Consider the following 17,762-nt stretch of genomic DNA (forward strand, 5'->3'; position numbering starts at 1 on the left):
GAATTGAAGGTTTTACTTGATATATGGGGAACACCCTGTTCAAGAAATGCAAAACGTGTTCCAAGCGCCAAGAGGCATTTTGAAGAGACTTCTAAAGTTATTCTGTGACAAAATCTTTTGTAGCCATTCTCGAATATAAGCCTGGTGCACTACTTGATGTTTACTATCCTGTCAAGACAATGCTCCACTATTCGATATTTTAAAAGGGAACTTCATTTTACTTTTTTTTTTATCCTATAACGGATTTATTTTATCCACAAAACACGCTCTTTTCAATGTGAACACAAATGTCACGCAATAAAGATCCCCATATAGCCTTAACAGACCGTTGTAGCAAGTGCTATTAGCGAGCACCAATGAAGGCCGGCACGGCACACAAGGGGTTAGGTGACCAGCACTACGCCCACCTACGATTGTCTCCCCAGCGGCAATGTTTATACATTGCACCACTACTCATTGGGGCCGAGTCAACCTCGGGGAGGCTTAGGATCGGTTCAAATAATCGTCACTGGTGTTGGCCGTGAGTGGGAATCAAACTCAGGCCACCGAGTTGGTAGTGCAACGCGATAACCGCCGCACGACCGCTCCCCAAACACGTTCACGCACACAAACATCACAAAAACAACAGGTTTTCATTAAGCTTATTTTAATAACTCAAACTAAGTTAGCAAAGCGTAAATATCAACGACAGTACACAAATTAAAAAACACAATCTAAAACCTAAAAATCATGTAAAATTTCAAGAGTTAAACTGAAAATGTAGTTTTGATGACAAAAACCCAAATTTGTAATTCAAGTGTTCTTTTCGAGTACGTGTAGGTTATTCTCCATACTCCCATTCCTCCAACAAAAATACTCAAAAATATATTAGCTAAACATCTCAAACAGCACCATTCTGAAAGTCTTGAGACTAAACGAGCCTTTCATAGGTAAACATTATCGAATGCTTGCAATGTTTTGTTTAACGTATATGGTTTTTGAGCAATGTTGTATTCGTCCTGCATTTGCGACAATTTCTGAATGTGGGTGAAACATTTCCTGGGTTTTTTGAACACTTTGGTATCTTATAAGGCTGACTTTATTTCACTTCAATACTTTCTCAACGCAACTAACGAGGCAGTTTCAACCTCCAGTATCTGATCTTATTAACTCTTGTTACGTTACTACATCAGCTGTATCGTTTAAAACAGCTGACATCACGTGTACCAAACTTGATAAAGCAGATTTGTAAGCAACCCAGCATTTAGGTTTGGTCTATCGATGCTCAACGTATCGTTACTGAAATCTTTCGATCCCCTCTATTGTCCATATCTTGCCTTGGCTTCTGCAGAATATGCACTGTTACACTACAGGCAATCCAGAAAATGGCAGCCAGACTTCACACTGAGCAAGTCACCTCCAATCCAGAAATCCACCCACTGGCTCCCTGTCCATCTAAGTATTGCCTGCAAAATAATATTTCCAATATCCTTTATGGATTCATCTCCACCGCTTCTCATTACACATTCCTCCTCATCCCCCATTTTTCCAGTAACCATCTCCTAATGCCATCAGTCCAACTTCACTCAAGGGGTGGGAGGCAGGGTTACTCCTCCTCTGCATCCCTGCCTGTAATTGTCCTCATCAGCGTTGCCAGCTTCCCCCCCCACCCCAACTTAAGACCTCCTTTAAATGAACACCTAACTTTGCACTCTGATTACGATTCACTATTACAACTGACTTGTGTAATTTTTAATACTGTAGAAACTCATCATCCCTCTCAATCTTTTTCTTTGGTGCCCTGCCTTAACGGCAGTGCCTTAGATGCAATAATTTCCATCCTATTCTCTGCCCTCTTCATTTCCACAAGACCCTTCCTTCGGCTTTTACAACATCCCAATCCTCAGCCTTTCTCATTATTTTCCCATCCACTCTTCCTTGTACAATATCCTTTATCAAAGCATCCCCTTGTAGAATGTGTCCTATCCAGTTCTTCTTCTGATGACTGCCATTATCATTATTTTGTTGATGCCATTAAAGATGTCTTCGTTGGTCTTCTCTTTCCAGCTCTCGCTCTCTCTACATCACTGATGAGCAACCCAGATGAGACAGTGGGACACATGAGTGGCCCTCCTTCACATCAGTGGGCCACAAGCTTCAAAACTTGCTTGCCCACTCATCATGCCGTCACACATCACCCGAGACACACTTGGACCAGGCCACCACGAGGGGCTCCACAGGTTGTAGGTTGCCCACCACTGGCTCTAGATCCTTCTCCACCTTATTCCATCCTTTCTCAGTCTTCAGATTTCCGCTCCAGACAAAGAAGCGCTCCGCACCTTCATCTCAACTATCTTCCTTTTTTAGTTTCACGGATTGTTCTTGCCAACTCTTTCTTTCTTGCCGATTACCTGATTCACAATATCAATCCTTGACCTTAATCGCACACATCCATTTTCCATGAGATATGCTCCCAAGTAACTGAATGTCTTCACCTGTTCTACCAGTTGTCCAGTAATCAGAATATTAATTCTTCCTCAACCTAAACCTTGTAGTAACCCCTCATCTTATTCAATAATAGTTTAAAAATTTCCACAAACGTTTCTACCCATTTTCACAACCTGTGTTGCACTGCTCTAAAGCGTTTTGATTAGATGTGGCTTTCAAAAGCGGTGCGAGTTTGATATTATATAATTCAAAATAAAAACTGCTATAACAACTGGGTTTCCAAACAAAATGCACGTTGATGCTTGCTGTATTTTACCGTCACCGTTAACCATCACCTCACATGGATCAATGGAGCGCCTCGTATGATAATAAGAGTGGGGGGCCATTTTGGAAACTGTCACCAAGCCAAATGAGTGCAGTATAGAGAAAGGAAGCACCTTGCTTCCTAAACACATCACGGATTTTTCTCCAGTTAGTGAGGCAGGCGCACATCTGACTGATCACTTGACAATATGAAATGAACCCATCAAGAAAAAAAAAATACCAGTTTGAAACGATAAACCAAAAAGGTTAACGGTTACAAGCCTGCAGACTGTGGCGGGTGGGCACATGCTGCTTCAGTTAGGTCGAGGGTGGCACACGGTAGGCACACTGAATAATCAACAAGGAAAATGCAACTGGGGCGTTTCAACACAAAGTGCTGGTCAACGCCCCGATGCTCGACACTGATCTAAGCTGGCATGCATAAAGCATTTCCCTTTTTGTTCACCGTGTGTTTTACACATTCATGCGCATTCAACACAAATTTAATCGATCCTTTAACTTGAGAAATGTAAACATACGTACGTACACACTCTCCAATAGAGCTCAAATGATATGTGATAACCCGTCACTTGCATGAGCACCCACAAACTGGGCAACAAGGTTATGCCATCAGTACAGGCAGTAGGCTTCTAACAAATTACCCGTGTTGACTTGTGTGTTCTCCTCTAGTACGCACCAGTTTTCTCTAGGCACTCCAATTTTCAGCCACGTGCCAAAACACTCCCAAAACATAAATGGCTTATCACGTTCGGCACCCTCTTGAAAATAAATCTTGCCTTAAGACTCAACGATGTTTGCTTGCAAGTTATCCAGACAACGTTCTAGTCCACTATCCTATCACAACGCCAAAGCTGTTTTTCCCCACCGCTGGCTGTTCACTTGCTTGGCGTGCACGAACACAAAGTGTACCAAGGACAGTTTTAGGTCCGGATTTATGCCACACTTTTCCCATTTGGCAGCAGTTATGTAGATGCCACTACTAATTCTGCATTCAGATGTTCGTTTTCAATTCCTGCCATTGGCTCAGTGTGGCCTGTGATGTGGATGCTTGCGAACGAAGACAATGTAAAAGACATGAGCCCTCAATACAATTGTGCATTATATAAAATGGACCATAAAAAAATTAAACGTGCCAGTGATCATCACGTGTATTTTTGTTGTAAACTTGCAACAAGGTAATGCTTTTACTGGCAGCAGTTCTGACGACACACACGTGAAGATATATGGACGGATTTGAGTTGGACCACAGAGCAACTTTTATACTTCAGTGTTAGTGACTGTCATTCGAAGATAATAAACACCTACGTCACAACAGCAATAAAAACAAAAAACATCAACTCAACCACTAATGGGGCACCATCAGGAAATCCGCCACGTTTACTTCTAAGCAGATTTAGTCTTTGCTGCCGGTCTGCCTCGCTTAGGGGCCGACTTGCCTGGCTTGGCTTGGCTCTGACCGCCCTGCGAGGCCTTAGTGGCCACTGCCTTCCCTCTTGATTTTCTGGCGCTTGCCTTGACGCTCAGCTCCTCCTCGATGCGGCCTCGTATGGCCACCTCCAGACGCTGAGATGCGCACAAGCACAACACAAGCGCACACGTGGTTCATTTAACACCAGCAATGCTACGTGTTGTTCACCAGCCATGTCACTGGAGCTAAGTACAAAACTTAAGTGGTAAAAATGTAAGCTGTTGCCCGAGTAGGCATTTCTCACATGAAAGAAACTGGTCCAGTTACATCATGGGACCTCCTTTGCAGGTACCAAAATATGAGAATAGGTTTTCCCCTTTTTTCTAGCAACGAAACAGGTGTTAAGATGTCACAACACCAAACTGAAACCTTTTACAAGGAATCATGTCTGCATTAACCACAATACTTGTGGTCAGAATGCAAACAAAAAACATACTCTGATAATATATGCATTGTCTTTGAAACTGATTGATGTGGACCACTGATTGGTGTGGACCAATCAGTTTCAAAGACAATGCATATATTATCAGAGTATGTTTCTTGTTTGCATTCTGACCACAAGTATTGTGGTTAATGCAGACATAATTCCTTGTAAAAGGTTTCAATTTGGTTTTGTAACATCTTCACACTTGTTTTGTTGCCATAAAAAAGGGAAATCCTATTCTGAAACTGGTCCAGTGTAAACAAAGTGTAAACAAAAACATTTTGAAAACGTTTATCAATAACACTGCCTTAATAGAAAATATATAAACATGCATTCGCCAATGTTTTGGGTAATGGCTCTTTTTCATGTGCTATGATGAAGGGCCAATGCCTGAAACGTTGTCAAATATATATTTTCTTTTTAAGGCAGTATTAATGAAGAGCATGTTGAGTTTTTTGTCATTTGTGCTTGTGCATCACTGCCAACCCACTGTCACCAAAATAAGCTGTTCGGTGTATTTTGTCCAAACCATATGGTATGAAAAATAAGAGGTAGGAAAAGTGGTCTTGGGTATGACATGCCACTCGAAAGGATCATGGTTAATAATGTTGATGGGAGACAAGAGGACGACCACTGAGGAGATGGAGGGATGAAATGAGCTTGTGTGCAGGCGCTAAGGGGGATAGTTGCATGACAGAACCACGAGATGACGATGGCTTGGGGAGGATTAATCATGTAGATTAATCATGGCTCATCCTGATGACGATGATTCACATGTGATGAGCCAAAAACGACTGACCTCCCAAAATTCAAATTAGGTCAAAGAAGTTGTTATTCGTCTGCGATTTTGTTTTAGCTGTAGTGGTCCCTCTGGCGGAACTGCTTCATGTAAACGAGGCATGCGACGGACAGGTTTTGCTTTGCATAGCAATCTCGTGACCCCTTTGTGCAATAGAAAAAAACACAACAGAGCAACATTATTCACGTAAACCAGCCGAGATCCCATTGAGGTGATACGTACTGGGAATCTGTGACGCTAAGTAGGGTACAAATATTTTTTTGCTTGATTAAATAACAAAAACTGTTAAATATTCCAAATGTGTAAATTAACCATCTTACGATAAATCACCGTTCCTAAGAGATCAAGGAAAAACGTTATCAGCAGCGACCTATCTGTGAAACGCCCTTAGGCAACGGGCCATTACCCTAGCATTAGCTAAACACTTGATACATTTGTTCAAGTACAAGCCAATGTTTGTTCTAAGGCATGAAAGTGCTCTCGATCTGTGTTTGTCCACACAAGTGTTGTATTCATTAGGCACAATGCCCACTTGCCTTTTAAATTATAAATGAGCTCTGGCTGTACAAAGGTGAGACTGTGATCATAAAAATACATGCACAAACATAGACAAGACACATTTGAACAGTCAGTCTGCCTTTTGAATGTGACTTGGCGTGGAAATTGTTATTCTCAAGTGTTTTTTTGTGGATTGTTACTGATTAAACACTTAAATATGGCTGATAAAAGGCAAAACACATTGGCAAGTGATATCTCTGCTGTTTCTACCGTCTATGCAAAAATAGGGTCCGATTTAGGACAATACGATCCAATTTACAATGGGGTTTCTAGGAATACATTGTTGTAAAAGTCTGGACTGCCAGTATATAGTTTACTGCCAGCAAGAAGATAACGCTGACTGAATCCCAGTGCATTTGATTCCTCAATTTATATAAATATGCTATTCTTTAAATGCTTAATATCTGTATCCAGCGACCAGTGGGAATGAATTGGTAAATCTAAACGATAAGTTTCACCGAGCATTAACGGTTTGGCACTGGAGGAGAAACAACTAAAGTGAAGTGACCATTTCTGAATGCGGTGCATGCTTATGAATGTGGGGTTCACACAATTAGCACAAACTGTAATTAAAATGTTAAAGAGCAACAGAGTTCCCTCCCTACAGACCCATTAAGCTGCTTACCTTCTTCAGCTTTTGGGACTCCACAACTTTAGCTTTCTTCGGGGCAATGACACGACCTATGCACGCATTCGCACACACACACAGAAGCACATCAAGAGGTTACAATGAAGCATAATTATACTCCAGACAAAAATGTGTCAACAGTCCGGTGGAGAAAATGAATGCATGTGCAAGTCGACTGAATTTTTACATCTGTTTTTCCAGGGAACAATGTGGAACTCTAGTTATACAGGGACAGTTGATAATTTAGACCTACTTTACAACTTGAGGCAGGTTTGCTAATTATTAAGCCTTGATATAAAAAGGTAAAGGTGCAGCCCAGCAATTACTTGCATAGGCCAATGTTGGCAGAAGGGCCTCCACTACAGGAAGCACAAGAGAGCCCCTCTGAAGGATATCTGGCCTACTCTTCCACACCGGTCAGACAGTGTAAAAGGTGAGAGTACCCACATTGCATCCCACCACACGTGACCTGCCGATCAGGTGGACAGAGGCCCGGAGGTTAAATAACTTGCCCCATTATTACAACTGCCCTGCCAGGAGTCTGATAGGAAGTCTGGATTAGATTGCAAGGACAGTGTACTAATCATCACACCACAGGCATCTCAGCTTTCATATGAACCTTGTGGCAGGATCCTGAATAAACTTAAGTCAAAATCGTAATTAATGTATTTATTCATGGCGACTCCGTCCCACCGCACACATAAACGCCGCGACCCACCATAAATTAATCCTCTCGTTCTTCACCAAGCACCGTCGCCAAAATTGCCAGTCATAAACAAAACTTTGAAACTTTAACTAGTGTATCGTGTAGAGCTCGTCGAGAGGAATAGATTGCCGTACCGTCCGCCTTCAACAGACATAAGATGACCTCGCAGCGCAGTTTATGCGATGGGGGCTTATGGGACCACGGAGTACCACAATGAGGTTCATATGACCAATAATAAATTTTCTTCTTACGCAACAATTTGAAACAAACTGATTAGCTAAAGCTAAGCAGCTGAATTAGTTGTGGTCTTTGTTCTCTGAAACCAAATCTGTCCTATTGGTTACTTACAGTCTATGTACTAGGAGCAAAATGTGTTCAGAACATGAATGCAGTCAATGAATGGCACCTCTTGACTGTCGTAATGAACAAAAGGAATTGGCGTGTGTCGTTACTCAACACGGTGTTGGGTGTTGTTCTCCACTGTGTGCATGAAGCACCGACATGACAGTTAAAAAGACAATTACCAACCACTTGCATAATCTGGATGGCCCCCTCGAGAAACAAAGTACCCATGGTGAGCGCACATTGAGAAGGCGCACATTGAGAAGACGCAAATACACAAGGCTGCCCTGTCTCTCAACAGCTGACTTTCATTCGGGTTGTAAATGTCGTGTATTTACATTACTGGTAAGCATATAGAATAAAACCCGGTAAAAATCGGTTACCTGTTTGCATCCACATTATTTATTTTACCTTTCAACTGAGAAAATTAGGGGCGTTTCCGTGGTGTCATGGTTAGCACAACCAACTATTCTACCGACAGGTCACGTGTTGGGATAAAGTGTGGGTAAGCCCACCTCTTCCAAGACGTACACGGTCAGCAAGGAAGAGTAGACCAAATATCACACTACAGGCTCCCTTCGAATGGCGTGAGTAAGCAATTGCAGAGCTGCATATTTACCTTTAAACTGAGAAACGAGGGCACATTTACCACGCGGTGACATAAGCCGCCGTGCCCTTTGTAGGCTGGAGCGTGCCAATCTTTACACTACTAACATTTCCCCTGAAATCGATGTCACCAGTTCCTGACGTTGTGAACCGGTAATTGATGAGTACAAACGGTTACCGGTTTACGGGTGCCGATAAACCTGAATGGTTCACGTTACGCCACCACACCTAGGGGAGGCACACAGGTGCGCCGAAATTTCATTTCATGACGAGTACCAACGAGAGGAAGTCCAATATTTTCTGGGGTTCAGTCGTTGTTCAAAGGGCGATCATAGCAAACATTACCATGCCAAGACTGTCTGTGCAAGAACTGTTAGAGAGCACCTTATGACGTCAGACTATAGCAAACAAATGCCATCGAATTTACGACCACACCGCAGTCAACAATCTCCCCGTAGGACAACAGAATGTTGGGGCTGTTGTCGTTCACGACCTCGTATTTCAATGGAGGCCGTGGGTTCGATCCCGACCCTGATGTCTGCGGTATATTCGGAGATTGCGGTGTCTCTACTCGTGGTCTCGTGGATTTTCCTCCATGTCTTCCCGCTTTTCCCTCCATATTTAGAAACGCGCGTTTAGACTATTTGGTTGCTATAAAATACCACATCACGAGCCATTTAGTTGAGCTATCATTTGTGACAAGGTCGCTTCTGAAAAATAAGTTAACACCTCGGTGGGCTTTTTCCTGGTAATTATTTTTTTTTAAAGTTTCGTTTGATTTCTATAGTATTAAGTGACGTTTACCTTTCCTATATTTTGCACCCATATCGTGTATTTCTATTGTTTATTATTGTAAGGTTCTGACCCGCCCCTCTTGGACATGTCCAGAAATATTCTTATTCTGAGCAATGGTTTGGCCAGCACCAGGCTCGGCCACCTTTGTCTCCCCTGTGCTGATCTTCGCACACAAACACACTGCACCACCAAATAGCGAATCATTTCAGACCGAGTCGGGGAGACCCAGGGCAGGTTGAGACAATGAGACCTTTCGCCGTCGTGGCCGCGAATAGAATTCGGGTGGACGCAAGGTTTGTGGCGCAGTGCGCTAACCACTGCACCACCGCTCTCCCGTACAATGTCTCACGATTTCATCTCAACACACACGGGGGGGGGGGGCAGCCTTATTGAGGCTCAATGAGCCCCAATGGCCATTGTAAGGGCCACTGTGTGATTGGCTTTGTAAGCCCCATGACTGCGAGAGGGGGGGGGGCGAGGCTTTTATATTTTCTTTCTCAAAACGACACAGCTTTAACATAATCTTAGTGCAATTGCTGTTAGCGAACACCTATTCCATATCTATATACTGCACACACGATTAACGCAAGCGGACCTCTTAACTGCGGCTCATTGAGAAGACTGCGCACGTGTTAAGGGGGCAGAGGAACGACGTGGATAGCGTACAATTGTCGAGACATCTTACCGACAAATTAAAGTCACCGGGCTGGGTCAAAGCACCCAGCACCAGCCCCAGAACGAACCCACGTGGAGGGCACAAACGCACGTGGGTGGCCCCGCCACCGCGGAGACGGAGCGAATTTAAATTCACGTGCGAAACGAGCGTGATACCGACAGGCCTCCATCTAGCAGTGGATGGACAATGGCTCGCTGCTGACGTTGATGATGACGATTATGTGGAGGAGCCTAAGGATCGCACGACGCCATCCCAACAACAACAACGACGACTGCGGTTCGACCGCCAAATCATCCGTCGCCCACCTCCCTTCTTGGGACTTTTGGCCTTTGCGGGCTGCGCCGACTTCTGCTTCTTGCCCGTGGCTGCACGCGCCTTCGCCTTCAGCTTCAGGTTGCCCTGCGCCATCGCGACCCTCACAGTCGGCGGAGCGGGAAGAGGACGAGGACGACGACGACGACACGGAGCCTGGATCGATTCCCGCGACTGCGAATCGGGTGGTTAATGAACGATGTCGATTCGATTCCGCGATTCGCACCCCCGCACCCCCCAGTAACGTTAAGCAGCCCGTGGGCTGTGGAATCGAGTGGTTTGTCGATTCCTCGAGAAGCGATCCACGCGTTTGTTGCCATTACAGAGGGGTTTTTTCCCTCTGACCTCGAGAAATACGGCGGATTTATATTTTTTCAAGGGGATTTTTGTTTTGTTTCTTGATGTGGGTTTACAAGGGGGGGGGGGGGGGGGGGGCAGAACTGTAGCACTCTGCATTTAGCTCAAAAATAGTTAATATTCTCAGGAGGTGGCTGGAAAGAGACATGCGACGGTGGTTTGGTGATGCCGTCATCCAGCAGTGGATTGCTCATGGTGGATACTGAACATATATACTGGATTTACATTTGCCGGAAGTTGTGATGATGCGTGCAAGCGATTACTACTGCCTTGCTTCACTGAGCCACAAAGAGTCCCAACACTTTCAGTTGGTGTGTGTCATATTGAAAACTTTACAAATGGAAATGAAAAACACCATTTCCGCCGGACAATCAGTCGGTCTGGCTCGCTGTGGCCCTCTCGATGCCGCAATTGTTCGCCGATTTAGATGTGGAAATGTCCCCCCAAATAGAGTGTCGAGATTCCTCATTGGTGGGCAGCCACGGTGCCGCCATTTTGTTTTAAAATGGCCGCTGGAAGGGGCCCTCCCACAAAATGAGAGAGGGGCAGGTTGAGGGTCACCTTGCCCATTCTACAAGGGCTGGTGGGAGATCACAAAACAGCTACAAGTTTTTGCCACAAATATAATTGAGTTGCCCCTTACAACTGGAGAAAGCTGCAATTTGCTCTTTTGGGGCCCTTCAGTTTGGTCTTCCAAAATGGGGAGGGAGGGTAAGTTAACTATAAGGGCTACTTAGGGCAGTGAGCATTTGCGTACAAATACAGCAAAGTCGATACTCGAAACCAGAACATTTTAAAATTTGAATATTTTTGTATTCAAACAAAACTTTTTTTTATTTTACCAGGTAAAGCCCACTGAGCTGTATTGCTCTTTTTTTGAGAAAAACGACCCGGCCACGAATGATAGCCCAACGAAGTGGCTTTTCATGTGGAAATGTACAGCACATAAATACTTAGTGCAAACGCATGATTCTAAATGTGGAGGGAAAACCCAGAGAAAATCCATGTGACCACGGGGAGAGAGACATGGAAACTCCGTATATACAGGCGTCAGAGTCGTTGATCGAATCCACGACCTTTATACCAAGTGATGGAGATAACATCTCGCCACCACGGCTCCCTGTTAGGGCTCCCCAGAATAGGAGGGGGTGAGTTAGCTGACACTTCTAGAAAATTTAGAGCTGAAATTTACAACAAAAAAAGTCGAGCCAATACAACGAGAATACACTAAAACTTTCAATTTTCGAATTTTATTGGGCCCCCAAAATACACATTGTAATGTTGGGTTAAAATAATGATCGCTGGATATGATTCCGGCGGGATTTAACAGTACATCACTCAAAAAGATGTGTAATGGGTATTACAGAAAGAATAACATGTATATATTTAAAATGAAAAACTTTTTTAAAAGCTGATGAATAAAAAATAAAATGTTCATGCAATAGATCTTCCAAATGGCAATCCAACTGCCAGTTCAGCTGACAGTTGTATCCATCTTCCTATGCATTGCCAAAATATTTTCTGTGATCAGGGTAACTCGGTTAACACTTTTCAGTGTCATAGAATTCATAATCAGCGTTTTTGGGTTAGATCGCGTTATTTATAAATTTGTCGAAACCCTCCACCACCCGACACGGCCAATCAGCAAAAAAAGTGTCACGTTGACAAAAAGACAAATAGTTCACTACTTTAGCCCACCGGTGTGTTGAATTGTGAAACCACAACATTTACAATTTTTGAGTACGACGTTTCGCTGGTAATTGCATCCAGCATCATCGGGCAATTCGCCAGAATGGTGAGGCTCTGCTCTTGCTCCCGGTCTTGCTGGATGCAATTACCAGCAAAACGTCGTACTAAACCCTCCACCACCGTGTCGGGTGGTGAAGGATTACGACACATTTATAAATAACGCAATCTAAACCCAAAAACGTTTATTATGAATAATATTGGTTGCGAAAGCCAACGTGTTTAACTGTCATATAGAACTTGAACCAGTTAAGATGTTTAAGTGCTTTACTGTTCTAGAATAATGCAACGGCCCTTGGATTGCTAAGAAGTAATATAGTGTATTATAAAATTGCTTGATTTTCAGGGGGTGCTGCAGAGTACTACTCTAGTGCATTGGTGGCCCATACACCAAGCACTCTGATCCATTCTGGGGTATCTCAACAGGCTCCGCGAACATCAAATGCTAGTGGGATATATTGGTAGATGCTATTATGTTCTTTAATGTTTGAATTCCTAGTCTCGGATTTTTTTTTGCCATCAGCTGTAAAGAAAATAGTTTTATCCTCATATTAATGTTTTGATTTCTCCTGAGATCTGCATGAAGTGTTTACGATCCACCCATGGAATGCGATATATGTGTAGCGACATATATTGGGTCACTACTGCGTCTAGCGAGAGTCACTGACAGGAGAGTGGAATTGTGTGTGTGAGAGCTTCTCTCAAATACAAGTGTATGTTATGGCATGGAAGGGGACTCTCGGGGGCAAGGTCCCGGGTGGCTGTCAGGGAGAGACAGTCGAGGACGTGACAGTATAGAGCAGGGGTCGGCAACCTACGGCTCCGGAGCCGCATGCGGCTCTTTATGGGCTGCTTCTTGACAATATGTACGTATGTACAGTATGTACTCAGATGCATTGCGGCTCTTGAAATACTGCATTTTGTACCGAATTGGAAAGAAATGGCTCTTCTTGTTATTTTGGTTGCCGACCCCTGGTATAGAGGAACCCGGGAGGGCACGTGACGAGGAGAAGATATGGAGGGGGGGTGACAGGTGACGAGAAGGACAGGTCGTGTGAGGCCCAGAACCTTCTGGGAAGATCCTCAAGGGGGCGGGGCCGAGGGCGGAGGGAGCCCCACTCAGGGGATAAAAAGGGGGGTCAGGAGAGCAATCGCGGCTGTCTTATGGAATCAACCCGCCGGGCTACGTCGCTTCGATCTACGGTCATCACGTTCGGCATCATGGGTCAGGCAGTATATTCTGACCTGACCCGGTTATGTAGTTAACTCATTGTTACGTTAGGTAGTAGCCCTGTTGGGGCCATTTAATGATAAACGTGTTTCCTCCAAATTCAAGTGTATTCCTCCGTGGAACCCACTACATATGTATTATTATCCACAGCTGCCTACACTCTAATGATGATTTTGCCAACAATGTTGATCATAATTATGTTGGTGATTATGGGTTATGCATTGCCATGCATGTGTAGTGAGCGACTTCCGAGACACGACTTGTAGAGGGCTCCTTATTTATTTCCCACACTTTACAGGCAATATCACTGAGCAACATATACACTGGGCTACGTAGAGCTGACCCACTCATACAGCCACATCGCTGGCGTCTAACTATATAGCTGGCTGACTGATACAGCGATGACGACGATGGGGACCGTACAGCGGATCGGGCATACGGCCGGATGATGATGAAGAGACGACGGTGAAGACAGCGACGGCAGCCAGGACTCGAACCCTCACGACAGCCCCGAACCTCTGGTTACCTCCCTCTTATATACTCCTCAGCGTGGCCAAGCCCCGCCTCTGGCCACGCCCCCTTCTAGAACTCTCATGCAGGTTCCAGGAGCTTCCTGATTGATCACCGCCTCTGACCCTTGGCCCAGTTACACCCCCTTTATGGTTGGCTGTTACATAGTGCACCCATACCCGTAGTTACTCTTCATGGTCAACACCCTGTCACTACACATGTATGACAGTTTTCTGCGTTCTGATATAAGTAGAGGTAATTAAGGCCTCGCTTAAATATATATTGTGAATGTTGCCAACAATCTATACAATTTTGAGGGCCTACAATTGTTTTCTAGACCAGAACAACCACTGTGGACGTGCAGGAGGTACGATTGGTCAGAACCTACTGGACAAGGTCGATTATAATATCGAGGGGTACAGCTTGCCTGAAAAAAAAAACATCGTAACTTGTATAGGGACGTGGCCTCAGATGCATTTGGCAAGTGTGAAAAAGGCTATAGAGAGTGTAGATAAACAAGCATTATTTATGGACATGAGCCACTGGGTGATTTTTAGAGCAATGGTTATAATAGTAATAATTAAAATTTATAATGCGCATTCCATCCTAGGATCCCAATGTGCAATGGTTGAAAAGCAGGAAACAAAAAACAGAACCAGGGCAACCGACCAAACTAAAGAGGGAAGGCCAGTTTAAAGATATGGGTTTTCAAAGCAGACTTAAATATATCCGCCGACTCTGATTGCCTGATTTCAAGTGGCAAGGCGTTCCATAGCTTGGGTGCCATGCTAACAAAAGCCCGATCATGAAAAGAGCGCAACCTAGACCTGGGAGTGCTGAGCAGTTGGAGATCACAAGATCTTAAGGACCTTGATGGAATACAGTGGCGGCTCCTGCAAAATCTCTCAGGGGGGGCAAATGTCTGGATGATTGATAAGGATAAGGTCCACCCATGCAATGGATAAATTAACAGCTTAAGCATGTAAAGGCAACTTCACTTCTTTAATATTAATGAAAAATAAAGTGACTCTTACAATACATCTTGTTTGTTTCTATACTCACTATTAAAACAAACCACTCAGGTTTATTTTATTAAAGAATCCACTAGGTGGCGACAAATTATATTGTTGGATGAAACGTGCTTACGTATGATGACGTAAGCACGTATGATGACGTAAGCACGTTAGGGCGAGCCCTCCCGGAACCCATAGAGAATGCATTGCAGCGCCCCCGTTCGAAAAAAAACATCTTTAAATGTAAGTCTATGGGACCACTTGGGGCGATTCTCAGCTGGAGGGAAATCGCCCAAAAAGAGGCAGTACTCCACAGAACGTAGCATGACGCTGATTGGACTATATCCAGCAGCACAGTGACGGCTAGCGTGACTCTGTGGTTGAATGACATTGGTGGTGCATCGCCCAATCGCCCTAATGAAGAAACCGCCCCTGATGGAATATATACATTTATTAGTTCCTCCAAGCAATGTGAGGTGAACCCTTTAAAGCCTTTTCGGTTAATAACAGTATCTTAAAATCCACTCGGAATTTAACCGGTAACTAATGAAGAAAAGAGGACTGGTGGAATGTGCTCACGTAATGGTGTACGTGTAAGTGTAGTACCGTCGAATACAGGTCGACACCCGTGGTTGAGGCACACTGAGGTTTATTACAACAAACGTTGTGACATACACACTTGAGGGGGTATTGGCCCCCTCACCCGTCTATCTGAGGACACACCTCCTAGCTAACCCTAGCCTGCCTCAGAGTCCTCCTCTCGTGGACTAGGGGAGGCTATCTTGGCCCGACACTGGTCAGTCGGGCCCGGTACTCAGAGTCCAGACCAACACTGGCTCTGGCTCTGGCACCACGCCACTGGCTCGAGCCTGCGCGGTCCTGACAAGGACGGCGTAGCAGGGGGAGACCAGGGCTCTATCTCGGACGTCTTCCGTCTTCTCTTCTTAGCTAACCCAACTCTCTCTAGCCCCCCGATACATTCCCCTTTTATACATCCCCCTCCCTGAGGGGTGGGGCCCCGGGGGATCGTAACGTCCGAAGCGCGGACGTCGTAGAGGGCACCTGCCCGTGCACTGACGTAGCACAGCCCACTGTGCTAGTTTCCCGTAGGATCCCATACATATCAGCTCGACACATATTTCCTCCGTAAGACCCCTACATAAGTATTCGAGCAGCTGCATTCTGAACAAGCTGGAGTCTTGTTCAACTCGGGATAACACAAAAGCATGCTGAAATCGTCAACGGCAATGGTTGCCACAATATATCCCGTTGTAAAAATCTCGTTGCTCAATATATGAACAGGTCTGATCACAGTTCCCCCTTGTGGGCAACTGGGGTAGCAACTACCAATCAGCTCAGAGTGAGCTTACCTGAGTACAAGCTGTCACGCTCTCTTTATTTGAAAAAAGTGTGGGATCTGGACGTGATTGTGTGGGATGATTGTGTGGTGGTGAGATGGTGTAATAGACTAATAATGAAATAGTGTGGTGAGATGGTTATATTCTATTCTTGCGTATAGAAATATGTTCAGGACATTGGTGTAACTACATTATGTAATTATCAGCGCAGGGGGTGTGGCAATCGGTCAGTTGGGACCCCAGTCCAGGATTTGATTCGTCTCACACGGTCGTACCGAGGCTTTATATCGCGGATCTTTTTGCCTAATCACATCTCATCCCTGTCAACCCCTTATCAGTACCAACCATATAATAATAATAATGCAATTTATAACGCGCGCAAATTTGCGGACCTAACGGCCGCAACTCAGAGGCGGAGCCAAGCTCAGAGTCACTCGAAAGCGTCTCTTGAAGGAGACGATTGAGGTGATGCTGCGAATGTGCAGAGGCATTGCATTCCAGACTGTTGGGGCAGCCACCGAGAAGCGGCGCATAGACGTGACCGTCCTGAATCTTGGAATCAAGAGGAGGTCGTAAGTCACACTGCGAAGGCATCTGCCGTGTGCTGTGCTACAAGTCGTCAATAATGAAGAGAGGTACGGGTGACAGACCAATTCAGACCTTATTGGTCACCCCCTGCCCTTACAAATCTCAACGTTCATCCTCCAAAGTTCCATCACAAGGGAGAAACATAAACAACAAATTTTGTAGGCCCGTATTGAAACGGATGTACGCCGTATGGACCTGAAAACTCAATTTCCTTGTACAAGAATACAGGTCAACCGTATGTTCTTCATTACGTTCACGGTCTGTTGGGGTGTTCCGTCTTTGCAAAATGCAGCCAATATTAAATGAAAGCTCTTTTATAAAAAAAAAAATACTGCGTTTTAAATAAGTTTTTGTTCTTTTACACTGTTGTTGAACACATATCTCATGGTGGTTGTAAAGGGAGCCCCAATTCGTAGCTTTGGTCACCAGAGGAGCCAAGGCACCCCCTGCCCCCACGCTCGTTACGTGACTGGTTCAGGAGCGAAATGGCAATGTCGAGGTCTGCTCATAACGAAAGGGTTTCAAGAGAGAGTTCATGTTGTTTTGCTATTCTTCCACTTAAGCACAGTGGTTTGCTATATGGTCCGTCCATAGTTTGGTTTGCATAACGACAGTCGCACTGTAGTTATTCTTTATTTTTCCAATTACGAAGGAGATGTGCGCATTGGTCTGTTGATGTTCTGATAAAGTTGATGGTTCCACCAGCGTCTTCGTGGGGGAATGCCAACGCCAGGAGGTGTGCGATGTCTGGGTCTCGAATGAAGTGTTTATTATGGACATCTCCATTGTTCCACTGTTCACCAGCGTTCTTCCGGATCTGGGTGACATTCTAGGATGCTAACAGCGCAATCCCAGGAGGGTGAGGACTTCAGTCGGTAGCAGAGAACCTCGTTG

The 17,762-nt window shown here is 44.7% G+C and overlaps 1 protein-coding gene across 1 annotated transcript; it reads right to left on the minus strand.

The window, feature by feature from the left end:
• Positions 1-629: 629 nt before the first annotated feature.
• Positions 630-10,280, minus strand: C6H19orf53 (chromosome 6 C19orf53 homolog). Its single transcript, XM_078595614.1, has 3 exons — positions 10,059-10,280; positions 6,626-6,681; positions 630-4,314 (listed from the first exon to the last, which is right to left on the minus strand). The coding sequence occupies exons 1-3, from the start codon at positions 10,159-10,161 to the stop codon at positions 4,135-4,137; spliced, it is 339 nt and encodes a 112-aa protein (XP_078451740.1). The 5' UTR covers positions 10,162-10,280; the 3' UTR covers positions 630-4,134.
• Positions 10,281-17,762: the final 7,482 nt, after the last annotated feature.

The sequence above is a fragment of the Lampetra planeri genome, chromosome 6, assembly GCF_965212315.1.
Source record: "Lampetra planeri chromosome 6, kcLamPlan1.2.h2, whole genome shotgun sequence".
NCBI lineage: Eukaryota > Metazoa > Chordata > Hyperoartia > Petromyzontiformes > Petromyzontidae > Lampetra > Lampetra planeri.